The 19,779-nt window shown below is 41.9% G+C and overlaps 1 protein-coding gene across 6 annotated transcripts in view; it reads right to left on the bottom strand.

Annotated features, from left to right (window-relative positions):
- Positions 1–1,344: 1,344 nt before the first annotated feature.
- Positions 1,345–19,779, bottom strand: part of NKAIN4 (sodium/potassium transporting ATPase interacting 4) — a 54,559-nt gene continuing 36,124 nt past the window's right edge. For 2 of the 6 annotated variants that reach the window (XM_054081344.1, XM_054081345.1), the window contains exons 4-7: positions 19,189–19,386; positions 11,466–11,526; positions 8,161–8,245; positions 1,348–3,712 (exon numbers count right to left, since the gene is read on the bottom strand). In XM_054081344.1, the coding sequence (XP_053937319.1) occupies positions 3,703–3,712; positions 8,161–8,245; positions 11,466–11,526; positions 19,189–19,386 (354 nt within the window). In that variant the 3' untranslated portion in view covers positions 1,348–3,702. Of the gene's footprint in view, positions 3,713–4,190; positions 4,275–8,160; positions 8,246–11,465; positions 11,527–19,188; positions 19,387–19,779 lie in introns of all 6 variants that reach the window. The other 4 variants (XR_008452573.1, XM_054081346.1, XM_009563057.2 and 1 more) reach the window with 4 other exon arrangements.

Genomic DNA, 19,779 nt, shown 5'->3' with positions numbered 1-19,779 from the left:
GTTGTATATTACTTGAACTCCTGTCCTTCAGTACTACATGGGCACAAGTGAGAGAAGCAACTGTTGCTACCATCCTTTAGCTTCCTTTGGAATCCACAAGAGAGCAAGTGGATCCTCCAGACTCTGAACTGCAAAAGAAGGGGTAAGGATGCAGGAGGTTGAGGACTCGATATGTGAAGCTGTGTAAGAGTGGAATAATTCTACATCTGGACTTGATGCAGAGTTTTGATATGTAGGCTCCACAGATGTTTAAGAGCTGGAGCACTGGCTCCAGGGTTGGTTCTGTTTCGTTCCAGCCCTGGACACTGAATAGGATTATAGGCTCATCTTAGAGTAACTTTACGGTGTCAGTTATGCCATGTGGGAAGGGAGATCTCTTCATCCCTGCCTTCAGAAGAAGGTAGTATTAATGCATCTCTTGGCAAAGATGAGAGAAAGCACTAGCTGAGCAGTTTAAGCTCTCCATCTCTTAGAGGAACTGGTGGGTCTTTGCCAGGTAGCAGCTTTCACAGGGAACAGAACTGCACCACCATGCCAAATTAGGTGTTGTGTTTGGGTTCAAGCTATAATTGGCTTTATTTTGCCTCTAAATTACAGTGAAAGCTTGCAGTTTAAGTGGATGTGCTAATCTGAGAAGGGAAAACAAAACCAGCTCAGTGAGGGAATGGTGTTATTTCCTCCTAAACTTTAGCTCAGTGTGGCTGGAACCTTGCCTGAACATCAACAGGACTGCAAGGCTGTAAATACAGCAGCTATTTGAGGCTTGTTTTATTTAACACTTTGGAAATAGTGGCTTTTCCACATCTGGAAAGGTGGAGCTGTTTTTCCTATGAGAAGGTGTACTTCAGGAACAGGAATATGGATTTTTTCGAAGAGCAGTATCTCAAGTGATGCCTGTCCCCAACAGAGGGCACTCCTAACCTGGAGATAAGGAAAGCCAGTGGAGCAAAGCCTGCAGGAGCTCCTGACTCCTACAGCATATTGGAGAGGCAAACAACTGGGAGTGTCTACCTTAACAGGACAAGGCAATTCCACGGCCTTGCTGTACTTTAAGTAGGTCTAGAGAAAGCAGACGGGGAGAAAGGGTGGTCAGAGCATGAAGGATGAATGGCTCTGCTAAGGAGAACTAGAGAGGTAATTAAGTGTGGAATACTATCATTGGTAGCTTGTCTTATTTTCTTTCTTCTGAAACTGTTTTTTTTATGATTGTTAGTCATTGATACTAAAATATTATAGTAAATATTATAGACTTACCTGAATCTTTATTTTACTTCTATTAAAAGATATTGCATTACCTGTCTTAATTATAACAGAGAGTGGCAGTTATGGAGCTACTCAGTCATCACACTTGTCTTTATTTAATTGATCTTTACCAGTGTGTATTACAGTCAAGAGGCATGCTGCTAAGTGCATAGTTTGATGCTTAGAGTCTTTAGCGTACTTGGCAAGTGGTTTTGATCAGTTTTCTTAGTAGATGTGGCCTCGAGGCTTGGTCAGTTTGAGATGCATAGCATTAAAAACATACAGACCTCAAAATATTTCAGAGTTCCTTCTGATTCCATACTACCATCTAGAAGAGTTCCTTCCTGAACCTACTAGTGAAATGTTTCAGCTGTTAAAAGCTGAAACTGTGCTTTCTCCACCATCTGTGCTGGATTTTGGTTGCACTCAAACAAGGCCAATGGAGAATGCTGGTGTCTGAACAACAGTTCTCTCTGAGGCGGGGGGAAATTATATTAAACCGGAAAGTGTAAAGTCAGTGTTTTCTGATGAGGAAAGGGAACATTAATTTCAAAAGCGCCATCTAAATGAAAGCTTTAATAGAATGATCTCATTGACTAGAGGATATTTATTCTTCCATTCCTTTTTCTGCACCTCCAGGAAAAAAGTAGGAATAAGTGCAATACAGAAATGAACTGAATCAAAGAACAGGTGGACAAAGGACTAAGATTGTGTATGCACAGTTACATGTGCTGTCTAAATGGTGTAGTAGCCTGTGCTCCACTGATCTTTGCTTTAACTTGGTAGTGGCGCAGTATTGACTAAAACAGGAGGTGGTTATGTTTTGTCAGGCAGAGCCATTTTATAAGAGGTTGAGCTTTTTCTTCCTCAAATGATGACACTAGCATCAAACCAGCAACTGCCAGCTCTGTTCGGCTCAGTCAGAAGCTGTGGCTTCTACTGGCTGAGAGAAGGTAAAATCCCTACAGAAGAAAACTCAGAGCTGCACCTGGTCAGAACTCAAGATGTTGGGTTGCTGTGGGCACCTGGAATGGAAGTGGCACCAAAACAAAAAGTGTTCTCCTGGTGCTTACACTTCTGGGTTTATAGAAGAGGATTTTGCTTCCTGGGCCCTTTGGAATGGGACAAAGAAAGGTACATCATTCTGTCTTTGCCTTAGCACTTAATGATTTTATTTCTTTTAATTCTTCCCTTACGCTTCCCCTCCCTAGCGTGGCTTCTAGCTTGACGTTTCTGAAAAGCATTACTCAAAATGCCAAGTAATCTCAAGCAGATCAGGCCAGACAATGAAGAATTACTTGGCACGTAGCAGCCACGGATTGCTGCACATGGCTGACAAGTGCTCTTTTCTCTGCTTGACACATAACATGCTGGGGAGACATAGCTAATAAAACTCACATTGTAATTTTTTTGTTCTGTAATTTCTGCAGCTCATTAATGCAACTTAATTACAATTATATTCCCCCTTTCCTTGAACCCGTTCCCTCCTCTCAAAATTATCTTCTCGCATAAAAACCCTTCCATCAGGATATTGCCAGGCTGGAATAAGTGTGGCCTCTTGGTGAAGAAGGCAGGTAGAAAAAACATCCGCGATCCATGAAGAACTAGGCATTTTCTAGTGTCCTGCTGCAGGTTTCAGCTGCATATATGGCTACACCAGTGTTAATTTAATGCAGATGGGGAAACCCAGAGAAAACTACAGCTGCTCTGAGAATGGATTGGCATGTTGAAATGCAGCTAAGCTCCATGCTGAGTAAAGGTTTGGTGCTGGTACTAGTTTTTAGTTGTTCAGTGTTGTAGGAGTTGTCACGGAACACTGAAATCCAGGACAAATGCCTACTGCTAAGGTGCTGATCACGCCTAAAGAATACAGGATGAGGAAGGAAGATGTGGATGGGAAGAAGGGAAGAGCTCTCATCTATAACTTAAAAAAAAATAAAAAGCCTAAATAACTCAAATGTAGATCCCCCCCTAGTTCTATACAAGGAGGGAGGAGGTGAGGTGGTATTAGGGGATTTAGGTGCTCTCAGAACAAGGGAAAGGAGAAAGGGAAGGAAACTAATGACAAAACATGAAATGTCCCAGGATGTTAGGCAGTGCTTCCTTCTTTATGGATCCACGGTGCAAGGAAGCCACTCTGACGTCAACTGTATCTCTTGAGCGAGGCTCTCAGTGAACTTGTTCTGCCCGAGGTCTTCAGGCCCATGTTATTTATTGGCGAGTACCACCAGGCTATGGTAGGAATGGTTCTTCAGGGCACTTGGAGAATTAAAAACCAACCACGTGGCCATTCTTCTATGTACATTCATTGCATTTGTAAAGAAGACAAGGAACAAAAAATGGAATGGAGTTCACCAGCCTGCATTTCCTCTGCCAAAGATCCAGGCCACGGGGCATTGTTTCCTGCAGCACCTTTGATGGTGGAGTGCAAGGTTTATCCATCCTCTGGCTCCTCTTCATTTACGCAGGCCTGTAGGGGGAGAAAGTGGAGGCACAGCATCAGTAAAGGAACAGGTACTAAGTTGCTTGCTTAAGGTAACAGAAATGGTGTGGAAATAATGAGGACAAAATTGTTTGGTGGCGTTTTCTTTCCTGTTCTGAGCTTATAAATATGATTTGACTACAGATGAGGAATAGGATTGAGAGCTCAGAGGGAGCATTGTTAAGTAGTATTCAAGTCTGGAAAGAGTGTTATGAATATTCCAGACCTGAATACACTGCAGTTAGACTAAGGAACAGACATGAGCTGATGTTAGATCTATATATCCTCAGCATTTGGAGCTGCATAAAACTTGGTTAGGAATTTTAAAAGCTTGGGGCCATCTCTAGCATAAAATAGCTTCTTGAAATTGCGGTGATGTGCTTTTTGTGTAGATGCAGCAGTAGAAGCAGATCTACTTTTGTAGCCAGCAGTAAAGATGAATGAATGTTTTCAGCTGAAATATCACCTCTTAAACATGCAGTTTCAGGTTGATCAAAACAGTTTGTAAATTCATGTTGATGCTCAGCAAATTGTTTGGTAAAAAGTCTACCTAGAAAGGAAAGCAGAAGCATTTTGTTGTGTGTTTTTTCTCCCCTCAAAACAAAGTGGCGCTTTCTTCCTGTTTCAGTATAAGTTTCCTTTATAAAGTATTCTGGTCATCAAACAAAGTTTGAAGGTGGTGGTGGGGAAAACAATCTTAAAGGCATTTAGTTTCTTCACCCTCCCCTGAGTGTTTCAGTCTGGATTTTGATATTTTTTTAACTGAAGGTTGTTATTTGCCTACTTGTAGCTGTCAGTTGATGTACTGAAGAACTGACTTTCAACCTATAAGTGGATGACTGTTCCATGAGGCTTTAAGGCTGCATGGTCACAACTGCCTCAGGCCTGTGGCCAACAGACAGACTGCATCACAAAGGAATTGATTAGGAAGTAAAGTGAGCAATTGCCAATTGGAGCCTTAGATCATTCAATTAACCCATGCCTCCTGTTGCTACCTTGTCAATATCTAAGTCTACATCTGATAAAAGTCACACCCTATCTTACCCTATGGCCTTCCCAGTGGTAGGTTTTGAGGAAAGCAGGCAGTGAAATCTGGCTACACAACTAAAATCAAATTAAAGCTCTTTAGCCGTTAATGTCATGTAGTGTGTAGTGAGTGTTATAGACAGGAGCCTCACAACTGTGCAATTCACTGCTTTGCCTTATAAATACAGTCTTAAAAGGCAGGGAGACCTATTGCCCATCTCTCTACCCTTCAAAGAAATAGAGGCTACCTCTCATAATCCAGTGGGTTCTTGGTTTAGTACTAGATCACGTACCAAATCATGCTTTGCAACTTTCTGCTTTGTGATTGATATTGCACAGTGTTGCTTTGTAAAGCAAATTCAGAGAACGATGTCAAAAGACTGAATGGAAGCAGCAGGCAGAAAGTGCTGACAAACCCTGCTGATGATCTGGGCCTCCTGCTGTCCTGGCAGGACTTGCAGGGTGCTTGATGATAAGGGCTTTAGTCAGAAACTTCAAAGCTGTCTTGGTTAACCCTTCCACAGTTATCAGGGCAAGACTGTTTCCTCACCTCAAAGGATGAGAATTTGGTTACTAGAAGTGTAGGAGAAGAAAAGCAATCCTGAGCTCGTGTCCTTTCCTGTGCAGTCTAAGAAGAGAGGCACAGCCTGAGTTTGAGCTTTTGCTAAGAAGGGGGGAGAGGTCAACCTTTCCTTCCTGAAAACTCATTGGAAATGTTCTCTTTTGGCCTCAGGAGGATAACTTTGGTTTTCAGTAAGTGACTTACTCTCCTTTGGTTAAGTACTTTGACCCAGAAACTCACATACTGAAGACTTCAATGTATTGTTAAATAATTGGAGCAGTGCCTTGATTGGTAAGCAGTGCTGAGATTAAGGGTAATTCTATTACACAGTAAAACTTCCAGAACATTTTTTTCATGATAATTTGAGTCTCCTTTACTTAAGCTTGTGACTTGAAATAGGAACTATGACAACCAAAACCTCCTAGAGTCAATGAAATGTAGAAAGAAAGAGGCTGTGGAATCTGAAATAGAAATAACTGTACTTATAGAACATTGTTGTTGTGGCTGTATGAGTGTTGGAGATGCCAATTAAGATGAAGCACATTTAAATCATGCCTTTGTAGGTAGCACTGCAAAACTGTCGGTCAATTTTGTTACTGTTGTTGGCTTTTTTTGAAAAAGAAAAGTAACACTTGACTTGATAATTTGTGAGTTTTTCCACTAACTGGAGACTTGTAACTGATGCCAAGGAAGTCAGTAGATACCATGGTAAATCTGGGAGATAATAGGTACTTCCCAAACACAAACCAGTTATCAGTAGTAGTCAGGGGTGATGTTTTTTCCACCTAGAAGGAGGCAAAGGAGTCGTCAGGAAATGACTTGCACAGCATGACATGGGCATCTGGGACTCGGTGCCCCAGAGTGCAAAACTCCATGTCATCATTAGTTGAGAGTCAAGTGACCATTCCTCTGCTGACTCCCATTCATACACGTGGAAGAAAAGCAGGAGCTAGACTGAAGTAAATAAACAAAAATTGCTATTTCGTGGCTGCTGTGAAATTTATAGAGCATCACTTTATCTACTGCTCAGCAGCTGCTTTCGCCTCCCCTTGACCAGAAATAAATATTATATTCTGCTGGCAGAAGTTATCAATACCTAAGTGAGCATCTGAAGAATAGGACTGAAAAATGACAAAATTATCTGTGTACTTCATTAGTAATTTACAATCTTACTGAGACCCTTGTAAGGAAGACTTACAGTGCCAGCTTCTGTTCGTATTACAGTCTCCCCACACAGAAAATGTCATTTATGAGCCCTATCTTTTTTCACAAGCCGAATTTGTCATTTTAAGGAAAAAGCAGCCCCAATCCCATACTATGTGTGGTGTTTCTTCGGCACGTTGCTGGATCAGGCTTGTAAATCAGGGAGCTGCTTAAAGCTCCACAGCTTCTGCAGACTGGAAAATTCCATCCTACTGACAGAATGAGAGGGAAATCAATATTTAATCTCCTGTATCATCCTTTCTAGTAACGCTATAGAACCCCCAAAGTTACAGGGAATTTAACTGCTTTGCAAAAAATGACCTGTTCTCCTGGTCTTGTGGTGCAGGGACCAAGTGAGGAGTAAGTCCGTGCTCTGTTAGAGGAGCACATCCACAAATCTATTTGGGAGCACTTTTTCTTGTCTCTGCTTTGCTTTTTTTTCTCCTGTCCACACATCCTTCTTTCTGGCAGGACTGTCTCAGAACATTACTCCCCCCCACACACCACCAAAACATCCTTCCTTAGCAGCTGCTTTAAAATTCTGCACATTGAATTGCCTTCTTGCAGCTTGATTTAGGGAGTATCAACTTTGCTTTGAACAGATAATACTGGCCTTTATTGTTTGAGAACCTCATTAAGAACAAGCTTTTACGTGGAGTGTGTGGCAATGTGATCTTGTGCCTTCAGCAGCGGGAAGGGATTATCAGAGGGCAGAAGCTGGCGTTCAACAATGGATTTCTATGGATTTCTATTAGTGTTATGAGAGGACCTGCTGTGGACAACACCCCTTTCTGCTCCCTGCTCTCAGCTGAACTTTTGGGATGCCTCACATATAGAAGCCTCTGTTCTTGTAGGCAACAATTGAAACAAATATGAAACCTTAAGAACAAGCCCGTGCCATCCTGCATACAATCCATCTAATGTTTAGTTGAATGTAATTCACTTGGGCAAATTAGCTTTGTACAGTACAGGTTCTCTCCAAGTGCAAGCAGCTACAGAGAGACCTGTACTTTTTAAAAATAGAGTCAAATTTTGCAGTGCCAACATGAGAAGATTGTTGGAAGATGACAGAGACACGGCCAGTGATGAATACTGCATGGATGTATCCAGGTCAGTTCAGATATTGACTAGCCACAGAGCTAAAATATGGTTTAAATAAGTAGATGTTGCATAGATTTTACCCCAGTAAAGGTCTTTAATTAAGGCTCTGCCTGACAGACTGGAATATAACCTTGAGATTAAGGACTGTATTCTGCTATCACTATGGTTTACTCTATGTCCACCCACTGAGGCTGACCCTTCCTCGCAGCTCCCACCTTTACCCTTCACTGCTGAAAAGCCCCTCTTTGCTTTCTTCAAGGATAAAGCATCCCATAGTTTGTTTACGATAACATCCTATAGCTGGCCCTGCTGCTTCCTATCAAACAGCACTGCCACAAGCAAGTACAGCAACACCAGCTCCAGTCTGGGGTTGAGCAGAGACACTTTCACCACCTTTTGGTGTCCACTCATTTGTTCCTTCCATGTCTAAAAAGCCTGCTGGAGAAATCAGCCTGCAAGGAGGAGAAAACCCAAACCTGTGGCACCCTTGAGCCATCAATCTGAGAGGCATGCATCGCCTCTTAGCACAGGAGATGATACTTACAGGTATGTCTGCTTGAACAAAAGGTTTGTGGGTTTTTCATTGACATGGTAGAGAGGAAATGGATCAAATCCACCAATGAAATCAACTGAAAAAAATCAAAACTCAAATAAATAAACAAACATGGCCAGAAAGTTGAAAAGAAATGAAAAGTTGGTGCTTGTCATGGCATAAAACAAAAATTAGTGAGAGAACAGAAAAATGATTTTCCAGCTATGGAGTGCCTGGTGGAAATCTCTGCCTGTATAGACTTCTTTTCTAGGATCTCCTGGAATAGGCAAGTGTGCCAGGGAGGAGAGACTCAGCTAGTAAGACTCTAGGAAAACAAGAGAGCCTGACTCGTCCTCCTTGGACATTGCCACTGTGCTGTGGCTCCACATGGGAACAGAGCTGGTGATGCCTCAGCCCATCAGCGATGTTCTGAAAGACAGAAGCTGGGGAACAGCTCCGCTCATGAGTGAATGTCATCAGAGAAGCTGACAGCACAGTAATACCCATGAAGGTTACATAGTCAAGTGAGAATTTTCCTGCCTCACTTGTCTTCCCTGCAAGACAAGACAACAGCAGCTTTCGAAAACTGCAAAGACCTCATTATCTTCAGCTCGGATATTTTTCATATCCTCTCTGCCAACTCAATTTCTTTTAATTGTAGACAAATAGGAACAATGCTTCCCTTCTCCAGCACTCGCATAAGGGCAATGCAGCTAAACAAGGAAAGCTTTAAGTGACAATTCCCTTAGTGACCACAGAAGAATTTCCCATGTCTCTCTCAGTTCCCCTGAAATCAGGCCAAGTCTGTGCTCCTGAGCTGGCCAGGTCGGCAGGGTACTACACGGTGTGATTCGTGACCGACCTAGCAGGCTTTGCAAAAACCTTTACAACAGATCCAGCTTAGACCACTGTTTGGTGCCAAGTTAGTGCATTTGGTTTGGAAGTGTGAAAGCTATCCAGTCCAAATTCCATTCAAAAATAACAGGGAAGTCTTATTAACTATATAAATGCCTACTTATTTTTCTTTCCTGAAGGTGGCACTATCATTTTAAATTTAGGAAAAGAATGTTGCTGTTTTCTTAGAGAACGACAGAAAAAATATTTACAAAATATACTGGAAGTTCAAAAAAAAACCCTCTTAAAATACTTTTAGAAATCCAAGGACAATATATTCCATCTCAATGGATTGCTTCATGTTGCCACTGTGATTTTGGAACAACTCTCAGTTAATGAGCAAAATCTGTAGAGGTTCTAAGTTAATTAGGGGAAATAATTCCCGGTAGTTCCAGAGAGACTTGACCTTTTCTCAGCCACTTGTGAAAATGTTGGAGTATTTTACAATCAAGTCAGTCTGCAGTTTTAAAAACCAGATACTAACTGTATTACCTCTGTTGTGGAATGTCTGAATTAGGAAACCTTAAACAATTGTATGGGGTGTTGAACAACCAGATCCAGTGGGAGGTGTCCCTGCCCATGGCAGGGGTTGGAACTGGATGGGCTTTGAGGTTCCTTCCAACCCAAACCATCCTGCGATAACTGCAGTTCTCAGTAACTCTCTAGTACCTTGAACAAACAAAAGTCCTCTATCTGAGAACTCAACCATGGAAGCACTCAAATCCAAGTCACTTAAACAATATCTTAACCATGATTCATTGTTGCAATATATTACGCTGCATTAGCACATCTAAAATATTCTTGCCCACAATTCAGCATTAGTAGATCCCCACTGCTGTGTTTTCTCATGAAAATCACGTTAGCACGAGCTTCCTGATTAATGTGCCTCAGCACTCGTAATTACTTCATGCTGCATATCAAAGCAACATTTAAAGGAAACCACAAATGGAAGAGAAAATTAAAACGCAGCTCAAATTTGTTCGGGTCACTGGAAGGATCTACCACTGTGAGTGTGAAATATTGATGGTTTGTCATTGTTAATTATTCAAGCTGGCATTTTACATCCAAGCTGGGAAACTAGGAGGGAAAAGAAATTTGTTAGTGGAAAAAAACATACATATCCTGAAATTAACAGCTCTATGCTTCTAGATAATGCTTCCTTCCTTGTGGCTGCCTCTCCTAACACATCCCTGCTATAGTAATGAGCTCTGTCAAGTTATTACTTTACAGTATTCAAAAGGGGCTCAGAACTCAAACTACTCAGCTAATAGAAGAGCTGTAGTGTAATTTAAAATTATTACTTAGAAGGTAGCACTTCTGCTAAGTGCGCTGCCAAGCTTTAAACAAATGATCAATAAAGTCAGTAGAATGAGTTCAGCCACACAGGAAGCAAGAGAAAAACATGAGGACAAGTCAGACAAGCAATGCATCTCATCTCGCTCCTATGAAACCAACATTCTTCACATGATTTCAAATATTCCATTCAAAGCTGTTGCTTTTCAGCTGAAATCCCTGCCAGTCGCTCTTCAAAACAACAGAGCTACTTGCAAAGCCTAATGAACATACTAAAGAAATGATACTTGGATACTAAGCCTTTGGATCAGATCCTTACCCGGAGTGAAACTGCCCTAGAACCACTGATATCAGTAAAACCTTACTGATGAAAACATGTCAAGGATTCAAACACACAAAGGCAAAATATTGCTAAAGAAGTAAAACATCACATTATTTGGACCCTATGTGTCCATTATTTTGTTTGCAAAATTATCGCTCTCAAAGGGACTTTCAGAAGGGCAAAGTAGTCCAGAACCAGGGTATAGATACCTGGATAGATCCCACAGATCCCGCCACCTGTGTAATTTCTCTGAGTCTTTGCTCTTCTCTGACACATCTTGACACTTAAGATATTTGTATACCAAACACGAGAGAGTCAGCTCACTCTTCCTTCTTGTAATTCAGATACAGTACTTTCTTTGCTTTTAAATTGAGTGGTCAGGTTGGTTCTTGGCAAGAAATCTCACGCTCTGGTTCATCCTTGCCTTGTGGCGTATGATACTCAGCAGGCAGCCTACTTGAGTACCGGGCTGTGTTCCTTGTTCGTATTCCTAATTACAATGGTAATATTGCAGTGGTGTTAAGCTATGTTAGCTTGAAACAGTTTCTCTAAAGCCCAGCCTGAGCAGGTAGCCAGCACAAAGCATTTTTGGGCTGAAAGAGTAGCAGAATTACATCATCTAACATGTGGTGACATGGGCTAAAAAAAACCCTTACAGTAAAAATAGCTGATCCTTGAGAGGTAGGTAGTGCCATATCATCTGGATGGAAAGAAGTCTGATTGCAACTCAGTCCTGATAGACAAATACATGAGAAAGAAATAAAATGTAATAAAATCTTTCCCAAAGGATCTGTTGGTAAATACTTACAGCTGTCTTCTTCTTCTGTAAAAACACTAACAACGTAACAGGCGTAGACAAAGCCCACCAGCTGGAAAACAGAGAGAATAAATCACTTTAACATTGATCTTACAGGAATGGTCAAAACCCACTTGGCAGCACTTCAAGAGCCAACATTTACTGTCAAGTAGCATTACTGCAACGGTGGACCCAAGTCATATTTGCTGTAAGGCAGGGAGTGCAGGTGTACGCTTGGGGGAAGACATTGTTGGGAGCATACTCAAAGGTCCAAGCAAAAAACTTGGAAGACCCATCCTCACCTTCAGAGCAGGAGCATGATGTTGCTAGAATGATTGGCAAGAACAGAGGCTCACTTTGTTGACAATGAAACTATGGTGCCAAGTTTACTCTGTGAGGATGCAGGAGAGCACTTTACATGACATTTTAGACAACTTCATATGGGACAGAAACACAGAGGTAGGTTTATTAACAGAGGTCCAGGAATAAGAACTTATCAGCTCTTATTCCTGTCACAAGGGTTGTGCAAAGGAAGGGAAATTACTTTGGTATAGGAGCTACCAATAAGATGCGAATAGTTATTATGCAGATGGGGTGGAAGGTTAGTTAACCATAAAAATGGTGATGAACTGCAGCAACTTTCAGAGATACTGAAATCTTTCGTAACTTAGGCTTGGAGGTGAAAAATTAGTTGGAAAGAAATGCCAGTCTTACACTAGTTCTACAAGTTCAAAAGTCTTTCTGTCTTTGGATAATAAACACTCCTGCATGGACTAATGAAGCATCAGACTTGCAAAGTAAACAGGCCGAGCACGGTGAGAAACAGACAAGATGATAGCAATGGTCTTGATTCACAAATTGCATAGGTTAGCAGTAAATTGCCACCTCCTGGGAATCAGTAAAACAACAGGATGCTCCTCAAATAACAGCCATCCTGTCATGGTATAGCCCCCACATCAACCCACTGCCCAGAGCAGTCTTTAGAGCAGAAAACTAGAGTGAACATTAAAAAAGCAATTTAAACTAGTCTGCTGGGTCTGTCCTTAGTTGGCAGTTTGTAGCACGTCTAGAGCATCAGAACTGCCTCATTCAGTTTCAGTAGCAAGTCATTACCCAGCCTGAATAGAGAAATAAACTTCTAATACTATGGGAGTTAAGCATTCTAGATCCAGCAGGGGTTTATTTTGTTTTGCCTCCTTCCAGTTAATTAAATATCATCTCCATCCTTCATTTTGCATCTTTACATAACACCCCACTTAGTGAGATCTTGGTTGACAGTAACTGTATTAGTAAAGTTATTGTGAGACATAATTGTTTTCCACTGTGAACTCAATTCTCCTAAACAAGAGTTAGAATGTAACATACAGTGACTCACTGTAAGGGAAGACAGAATGATGCATGGTAGGGCTTGAAAAGTAGAGTCCATTCATTTTTAATATGACAGAAAAATACATCACACGAGAAAACAAAAGGCAAGATAATGAGATTTCTACTGGGAGGTTATAAGGCATTTGTGATTTCTCCAGCTCTCCCGACAAAACACACTTTGTTGGAAAGAAATGGACTGTTTTTGTAGCATCAGTAAACCTTGTCTTTCCTCTACAATTTTATATAATTGTCTGAAAGACAAGCCATCTCTTTCCTTTCCTCTTGGGTGAGCCTTACGGACGCATGTGCCAGGACCTCCGTGGAGGACAGGTAACTCTATGGACTCACTCATTCCCCTGCTGTGCATTTTTGAAACCAGGGCTGCTTCGTGCTAAGTTTCTCTGAGCCACCGAGGACTTCATGCAGAAAATTAATATCCTCCTGGGCATGATGGTAGCTGCAAAGCCACATGCAATGACCCATCTAATTTTACCTGCTGATGTTTAGAATTGCCTCTGAGTAGAGCCATTGCTTTTTAATGGCAAATACCCAACCCAACCCAACCAACCCTGAATAATCAGAGATTTTTCTTCTCTTCTATTGCTTGTAGGGTGCTAAGAGAAAATCTGGGGGATTTTTTTTCATTTACTGAAGTTTGTGGCCATCTGGGGGTGGTTTTGGTGGCCGGGAGAGGACTAAATGACCATGGCCCAGGAACTGGCCGTGTGCTGATGCAGCCCCGAAGCTGCCCCCATTGCCTTGCATCACGAGTAGGGTTGACAGCGAAATCACCAATTAGTGCTCATCAGCTGGGCTGTGGTAGCTAAGGACGTGAACACTGGTAGATGCTCTTGGGAAAACAGAGTGCTTCAGCTTAAAGCCATCCCAGCACTCAGTGAGATGTCCAACCACTCATCTGTACGCTCTGGTCTCCAGTGCAAGCACGTTTGTGCTCATCCTAGGATCAAATTAGGAGTGTAGTCACACACATTCTTTGTACTTGCACTATCATTTTTATAGCTTAAAAATCCAACCTTTTATATTTTACAGGATATACGGTCAAATCATGCAATTTACATCCACACGAATATCCAAATAGGAAAGATTCATCCTGAATATGCTCTCTGATTACAAGGGAACTCTAGGAAGGTTTTCTCTTTCCCTAGGATTTCCATCATGCCTCAGACAAGGAACTTTGGGCTAATAGCCATGCAAAGCGGTGGCCCAAAATCCTTTAACTGTTTTTATACTGTATAATGTACACACAAACCTTATGTCATATCTGAGTCAGGGAACTCCTGATAGTACTAACAATGAAAATTACTTACCTGCCCAGTTTATGGGCAGAGTGCACGAACAATTATCAGCTGTGCCATCACAGGGAACCTGTTAAACCTCTGAAAGTTGTTCATGGTTCAGGAGCACCAAGCAGGCAGTAAGATTAACATGCGAAGTTTGTTTTGTACAGAAATTAGTGCCTTATAACCCTCAGCCATAATTCCTCACAACTCATATATTTGTTCCTTTTATGACTAAGGTGAACTTTTGTATTCAGAAAAACAAATCAACCAACGAACAGCTAGGAATTAAGTGACCTTTCCTAAATCTCTACTTCCAGCTCTACTGGAGTGGATGTTTTTCTTTTTAATTTCTTCTGCCTCCTGCCTTTGTTTCAGAATTACCTGCTTCGTGTCTAAATTTTACTTTTTGACTTCATAATCCACTCCCTCCTTACAGAAGTTTCATCAATAAAAAAATTGTTTATTTAATGGCACTTCTTATTCAAAAGAGCTTTGTTAGTTTTGTGACCTGTCCGGAATAGGAGAGTTTCAGTGGCAAAGAAGGAAAGGATGTACAACATAAACATGAATAGCATTTTTATATGGGCTTACCTAAACTATAATTAAATATATCACCTCAGGGATGAAATGGACTCCTGGGACTCCCTATGTCTCACCTTCTCCGTGACTTATGAATGAAATATAGTGGCATTTCTCCTCTGTAGCTCCTATTGTCCAGTCCTTTTCACTGGAAGAGTCTGCAAGAATGTAGGAAGAGCAGACTCCGAGAGACACCAACAGTTGGTTCCCTTTTGACTACATTCTTGATGAAGATGTATCGAGCCCTAATACTTTACTAATTTTCACAACAATTAATGTAGAACAGAAAACTTCACGGAGACCAAGAATTCAGAAGTAGTCTCACTCTTGCTCAAAGTTCAATACAAAAGGGGTTTTAGAGCTCCACTGACTCGGGGAAGTAGCAATAATTCTTAGATGTTTGCAAATTATGTAGGAGAGGGAAAATAGTGATGTAAAATGACTCTAAGCTATTGCTCTAATTCCCCAAAGAATGTTCTTGGGCTTTAGCCTCTGCTGCCGTTTCTCTGCTTGTTCTGCATGTTCAGTACCAGCTTCCTCCAGGCTGCAGGAGTATCCGATTAAGCTTTTTATTAGGAACACATGTTGTAGGCAGGTGTGTGCACTCAGCCTGTCAGACAGCCTGGGAACACACATGCTGCTCAATAAAAGAGGATGCAGATGGGATGTCCCAAGCATTCTGCAGGCAAATGAACAGACAGGAAGAGACAAGTGTGCCCAAAAGGAACGAGGAAAACATAAGTCCGTACATCCCTCAGTCATCTGAAGTTAACTTTTTAATAGCAAGTTGAAAAGTGTTCACAAAACAGCAGCATTGAACTAAAGTGCTGGAGCCAGAAAGACTGAATTATAACAAAATCTACAGAAAGGAACCAGCTGGCTGTGCGTGTAAAGTACGTGAAAGATGGGAAGTCAAGTTTTAGGAAGCGTTACTGTTGCTTATGTAAGATCTTAGCTTTAGTCTGCATCTGTCCTAGTGAAGATTTGGGGCTCTTCAACTCTTCTCTAGACACAAAAACTTGCCATTGATTTTTCCACGACAGAGAATGTGCAGAGTCTCCCCTTCTGGGCAGATGTATTCTAGGTCTCACTCCTAATCAGAGCTAATGAAGTGTATATGCTCTCATCAGTGCAAGAGGGGGGGAAATGAAGAGATCTCTTACAAGAAAGCAAAAAGCCAGTTAGTGAAAGAGTTATTGTGACCATATACCCCAAAAGAGGCAATCGGAATCCTTTGATTCCTTGACTTTTACTCTTTGGATGCAGTTACAACCACTGAAAATCTAGCTTCTGCCAACAGCAAAGCATCTCTTGTGTGTTGCTTCTCACATAACATCTGCTGTCAAGGCTTGCACTGCTGCCTTCCTGGGAACTTTCCAACCTGTCAGTCTGAGTGAAAACAGCAGACAGGCAGGCAACGAGTGCTCTCGGTTGGGAAGACATTTCCCATTTCCATCCCATTCAATGGTGCCTCAGGAAAAGCCTAACCCTCCCCACTCCCAGAACTACCATATGGACAGCCCAGAGCTATGCCAGGTATTTCAAAACTAGAAATCACTCCTTTCCTTGCTGGCTGGCAAGTTGGGGAGATGGAAGATGAATCCTTGCTAAGATAAAACCAGAGCAGATTTGATTTCTTGACAAACCAGTTGCTGTTACATTTCCTAATTGGACTGGTAGCATTAGTTTTACAGTGACATTTTTATAGCAGAATATACTTTAAGATGTTGTTACAATAAGCTTTTTTTATCCAACATGTTCTGTGCTAAAGCATTGAGACAGATTTTCATGCTGGGCCCTACAGCTACTTCTGTCATGCATGGCAACTGATATGCTCAAGTTTGATCCCATTCCAGATTAAAGGAGTTGCTTTTGCCTTCAAGGAGTACAGACAAGCTCGGAGCAAAAACAGACTGAGACCTTCTGTATCTTCAAATGTATGCCCAGGAGCAGGATGATAAAGTCAGCAGGAGTCAAGTCGACAGCCAACACTGCACTCACCATATGGGCTCAGGTTTGCTTTCCCTCTCCTTTGGCATGCAAGATCAAATTCAGTCAGGGGAACTCAGCCTTCCCCCAGGTACACCATACGCTGCACTGCAGTTCCTCACTGGTCTCAAAGAATTGGTATTTCCAGAAAACAATCAAGATTTCCACAGCTGGGAACTGAACAGTTAAAGAACATGGATTTCACAGTACCATATCTGGAATAAACCCTTCCCAAACACAAGACTCCTACCCCAGAGCTTCTAAAAGCCATTAAACGAAGCAGAAAACTATAGAACACACAATTTTGCCCGTCCCTTGCCCTTCATAACAGGGAACAGACTATTCCAGTCTCAAGTGTGTGGCAGACAAAGAGGGAACTAGGTCATGTCCCTTGCTGTGTCCCCTGAGCCTTCAAGTTCCCAGTCATGTTTTTTGTACTATTGATCCAGTCTCCCTGCCTGTCTGCAGTACAGAACCTGCCAGGCGCTCTGGGAAGGACAGCAGCCTGTAATAAAATCTGCCTTAAAGCGAGATAAAGAGGACAGAAAAAGACACTGGCAGAGATCAAAGTGTTTGACCCTCAGAGACTAAAAAGGGAGAGAACTGGCTGACTGTTTTCAGGCAAGGTCTGAATGAGAAAGTGAAAAGGCTTGCTTTGTGCCTTACCTCAGCAAAGCAGAAAGGAAAAGCTCTATTTCTCCCAGTACATGACACAGTTCTATGAGCATTTCAGAGCTGGCAGGAGTTACAGTACTGGGGCTTCTATACTCTATGCCTTTATTGCAGGACAAGTAGAAATTCAGTTCGCTCTGCTCAGCCCATGTGGCTTTCTTGCATACAAGTATTCTAGCCTCATTTCCAGGGTTTAGGATTCAAAAAAACATTGCAAATTAAACCTCAGGGAGAAGAAGGGAGAAAATATTTACCTAAATCCTATTTTATCTTACAGTTCCCTCCTTGTCTCCCCATCTGGCTCTTTGTGGTGTTTTGCAGATGTACAGAGAATATTGTCATGTGCCTTTGGGAAGAAACAAAGGAGAAAACATTCCCAGAGACAGACTTCTATATATCAGTCTGATCACTTAGCTCAAGGCCACGGCCCTAAGTTAAAAAGCTGCCATAAACCAAAGGTCTATTCCAAACAAACTCAGGACCAATTGTTGGCTGAAGTTCTAGCCATGGGCACAGGGGCTCATGCCAGCTGAGGTGTTTAGGAAGGATGCTGACAGTGACACACTTCTGTGCTTTAAAAGTCTAGGATATTCTGACTTCAACGACTGTGGATTGTTTCACCAACCTTAGGAATGGCACCAGCTCAGCAGCATCGATCCTGTCCCAGCTAAGAGCCCTTTAGAAGAGGCAACACCTCTTTTCTTCTGGACACGTAGCTATGCTTTACTCATATACATGCATCAAAGCAACTCTCGGGCAGTTTAATGCAGATCATTTTCCCTGAAGGAGAACTAAGCAAATATTAACAGCCAGCACACGCGCCAGGGCATCCGTCCAGCTCAGGAAACAGGAGCTTCTCTGTCTGCCTCTTTATTGGGACATGGCAAGAAAGGAGTCAGTCTTATCCCTCCTTGCAGTTCACTGGGTCACACAGATCATCTCAGCTAATGGGAAATGCAGGATCCAGACGGTGGAAAGTTGTACCAAAAATGTGCAGAGAGGTACTTGGTACCCCAGAAGCTTCGAGTTTATTTGTTATCCTGTAGCATTAACTCAGGACAAGTTACCCTTCTTTTCTAAGGCAAAGCTGAAATGTGAAGGTTTTACCAGTGCACATCCATTTGTACTTAAAGCCATTAACCACAATGTAACAAACAGAAGCAGATTAGAAAGATGCGGCTGCTAACTTTAGCAAAGCTACAAAATGCAAGAGTAAGGAGGACAATGGACATTTTGTTTCAGTTAATTTCACAGACAAGTGAGACACAATTAATGAACAGCAGACATTAAGCACTTTGAATTACTGCAGAGCACTTTAAAAAGCCTGTGGGAGACTCTGATGAAGAAAGAGTTGATGAAAACATTTAGCATATACATCTTAGGTGTCAGCAGAAAGAAAACATGCTGCTTTCTGCTCCCTTTGTTTTCTGGAGATAAGGATCTTCTCACTTTTATTTCTTCATGACAAATGTGCACATAGTGCTCTGCCACCCATCACTGAGTCACCTGGAACAAGAGAAATCCTTCTTCAGAAGGGTCTCTGTCCTTGGCAAAACATGACTTCCCACACCATTATTGATTCCCAAACCACTATTATATGGTTGCATGTGATGCATTACTCTGAGTGTTAGATTGTTGGTATCTACTTCCAATTCTTTCAAGCAATATTGTTCATAAAAGAACAGGAGAACAAACAAACAAACAAAAAACATTTACAGAGGCTTCTGGAATCCGATGATAGAAAACGTGGTGGAAAATACAGGCCAGCCTGAAAATAACCAAACAGCATCCCCTCAACAATCACCGCTGCATGGTGAGGTACTCACTGCGATCAGGATCTGGAAGGAGCTGTGCATGACCTCTATGTACCGATACTCCAGGGCACAGCCTATCACAGAGATGTAGGAATGACTGTCCAGCCCTTTGATGCCAGACATTGAAGCTTCCTTCCTTACACAACCAGGACCATTTTCACTCCACCATGACTGGTGCCGGGAGATGTTAAATGTCAGGAGTTCACTGTCCTAAAGACAAAAGTTTCAGAGAGATCACAGTTTACTATAAAAACATCGGATGCACTGTCAGATGGAGGTCATATTAAATTAATGGAAAGCCTGAAGTTTCTGAGACTCCACTCTCAAGAAAGACTAGCATAGGTCAAAGTACATTGGCTTTATACCCATTATTAATAGCACAGGTCAAAGTACATTGGCTTTATACCCATTATTAATGAGCGTTTCACAGCCAGGCTTCTGTGGTGGGAACCATTTCAGTCCTGCAGCACTCCAACAAACCTATTTCACCAGCATGTAGCACATTTCGGAAGCAGGTCTGAACAGCTTCTAAAGCAGAAAAGCATTTTCTAGACTGCAGACCCGAGAACACTTTGCTAGTGGTTCCTGCACCCAGAAAAGAAC

Source organism: Cuculus canorus, chromosome 16 (assembly GCF_017976375.1).
Source record: "Cuculus canorus isolate bCucCan1 chromosome 16, bCucCan1.pri, whole genome shotgun sequence".
In the NCBI taxonomy this organism is placed as follows: domain Eukaryota; kingdom Metazoa; phylum Chordata; class Aves; order Cuculiformes; family Cuculidae; genus Cuculus; species Cuculus canorus.
The sequence above is the reverse complement of the archived record's forward strand: the minus strand, read 5'-3'. Positions and strand labels throughout refer to the sequence as shown.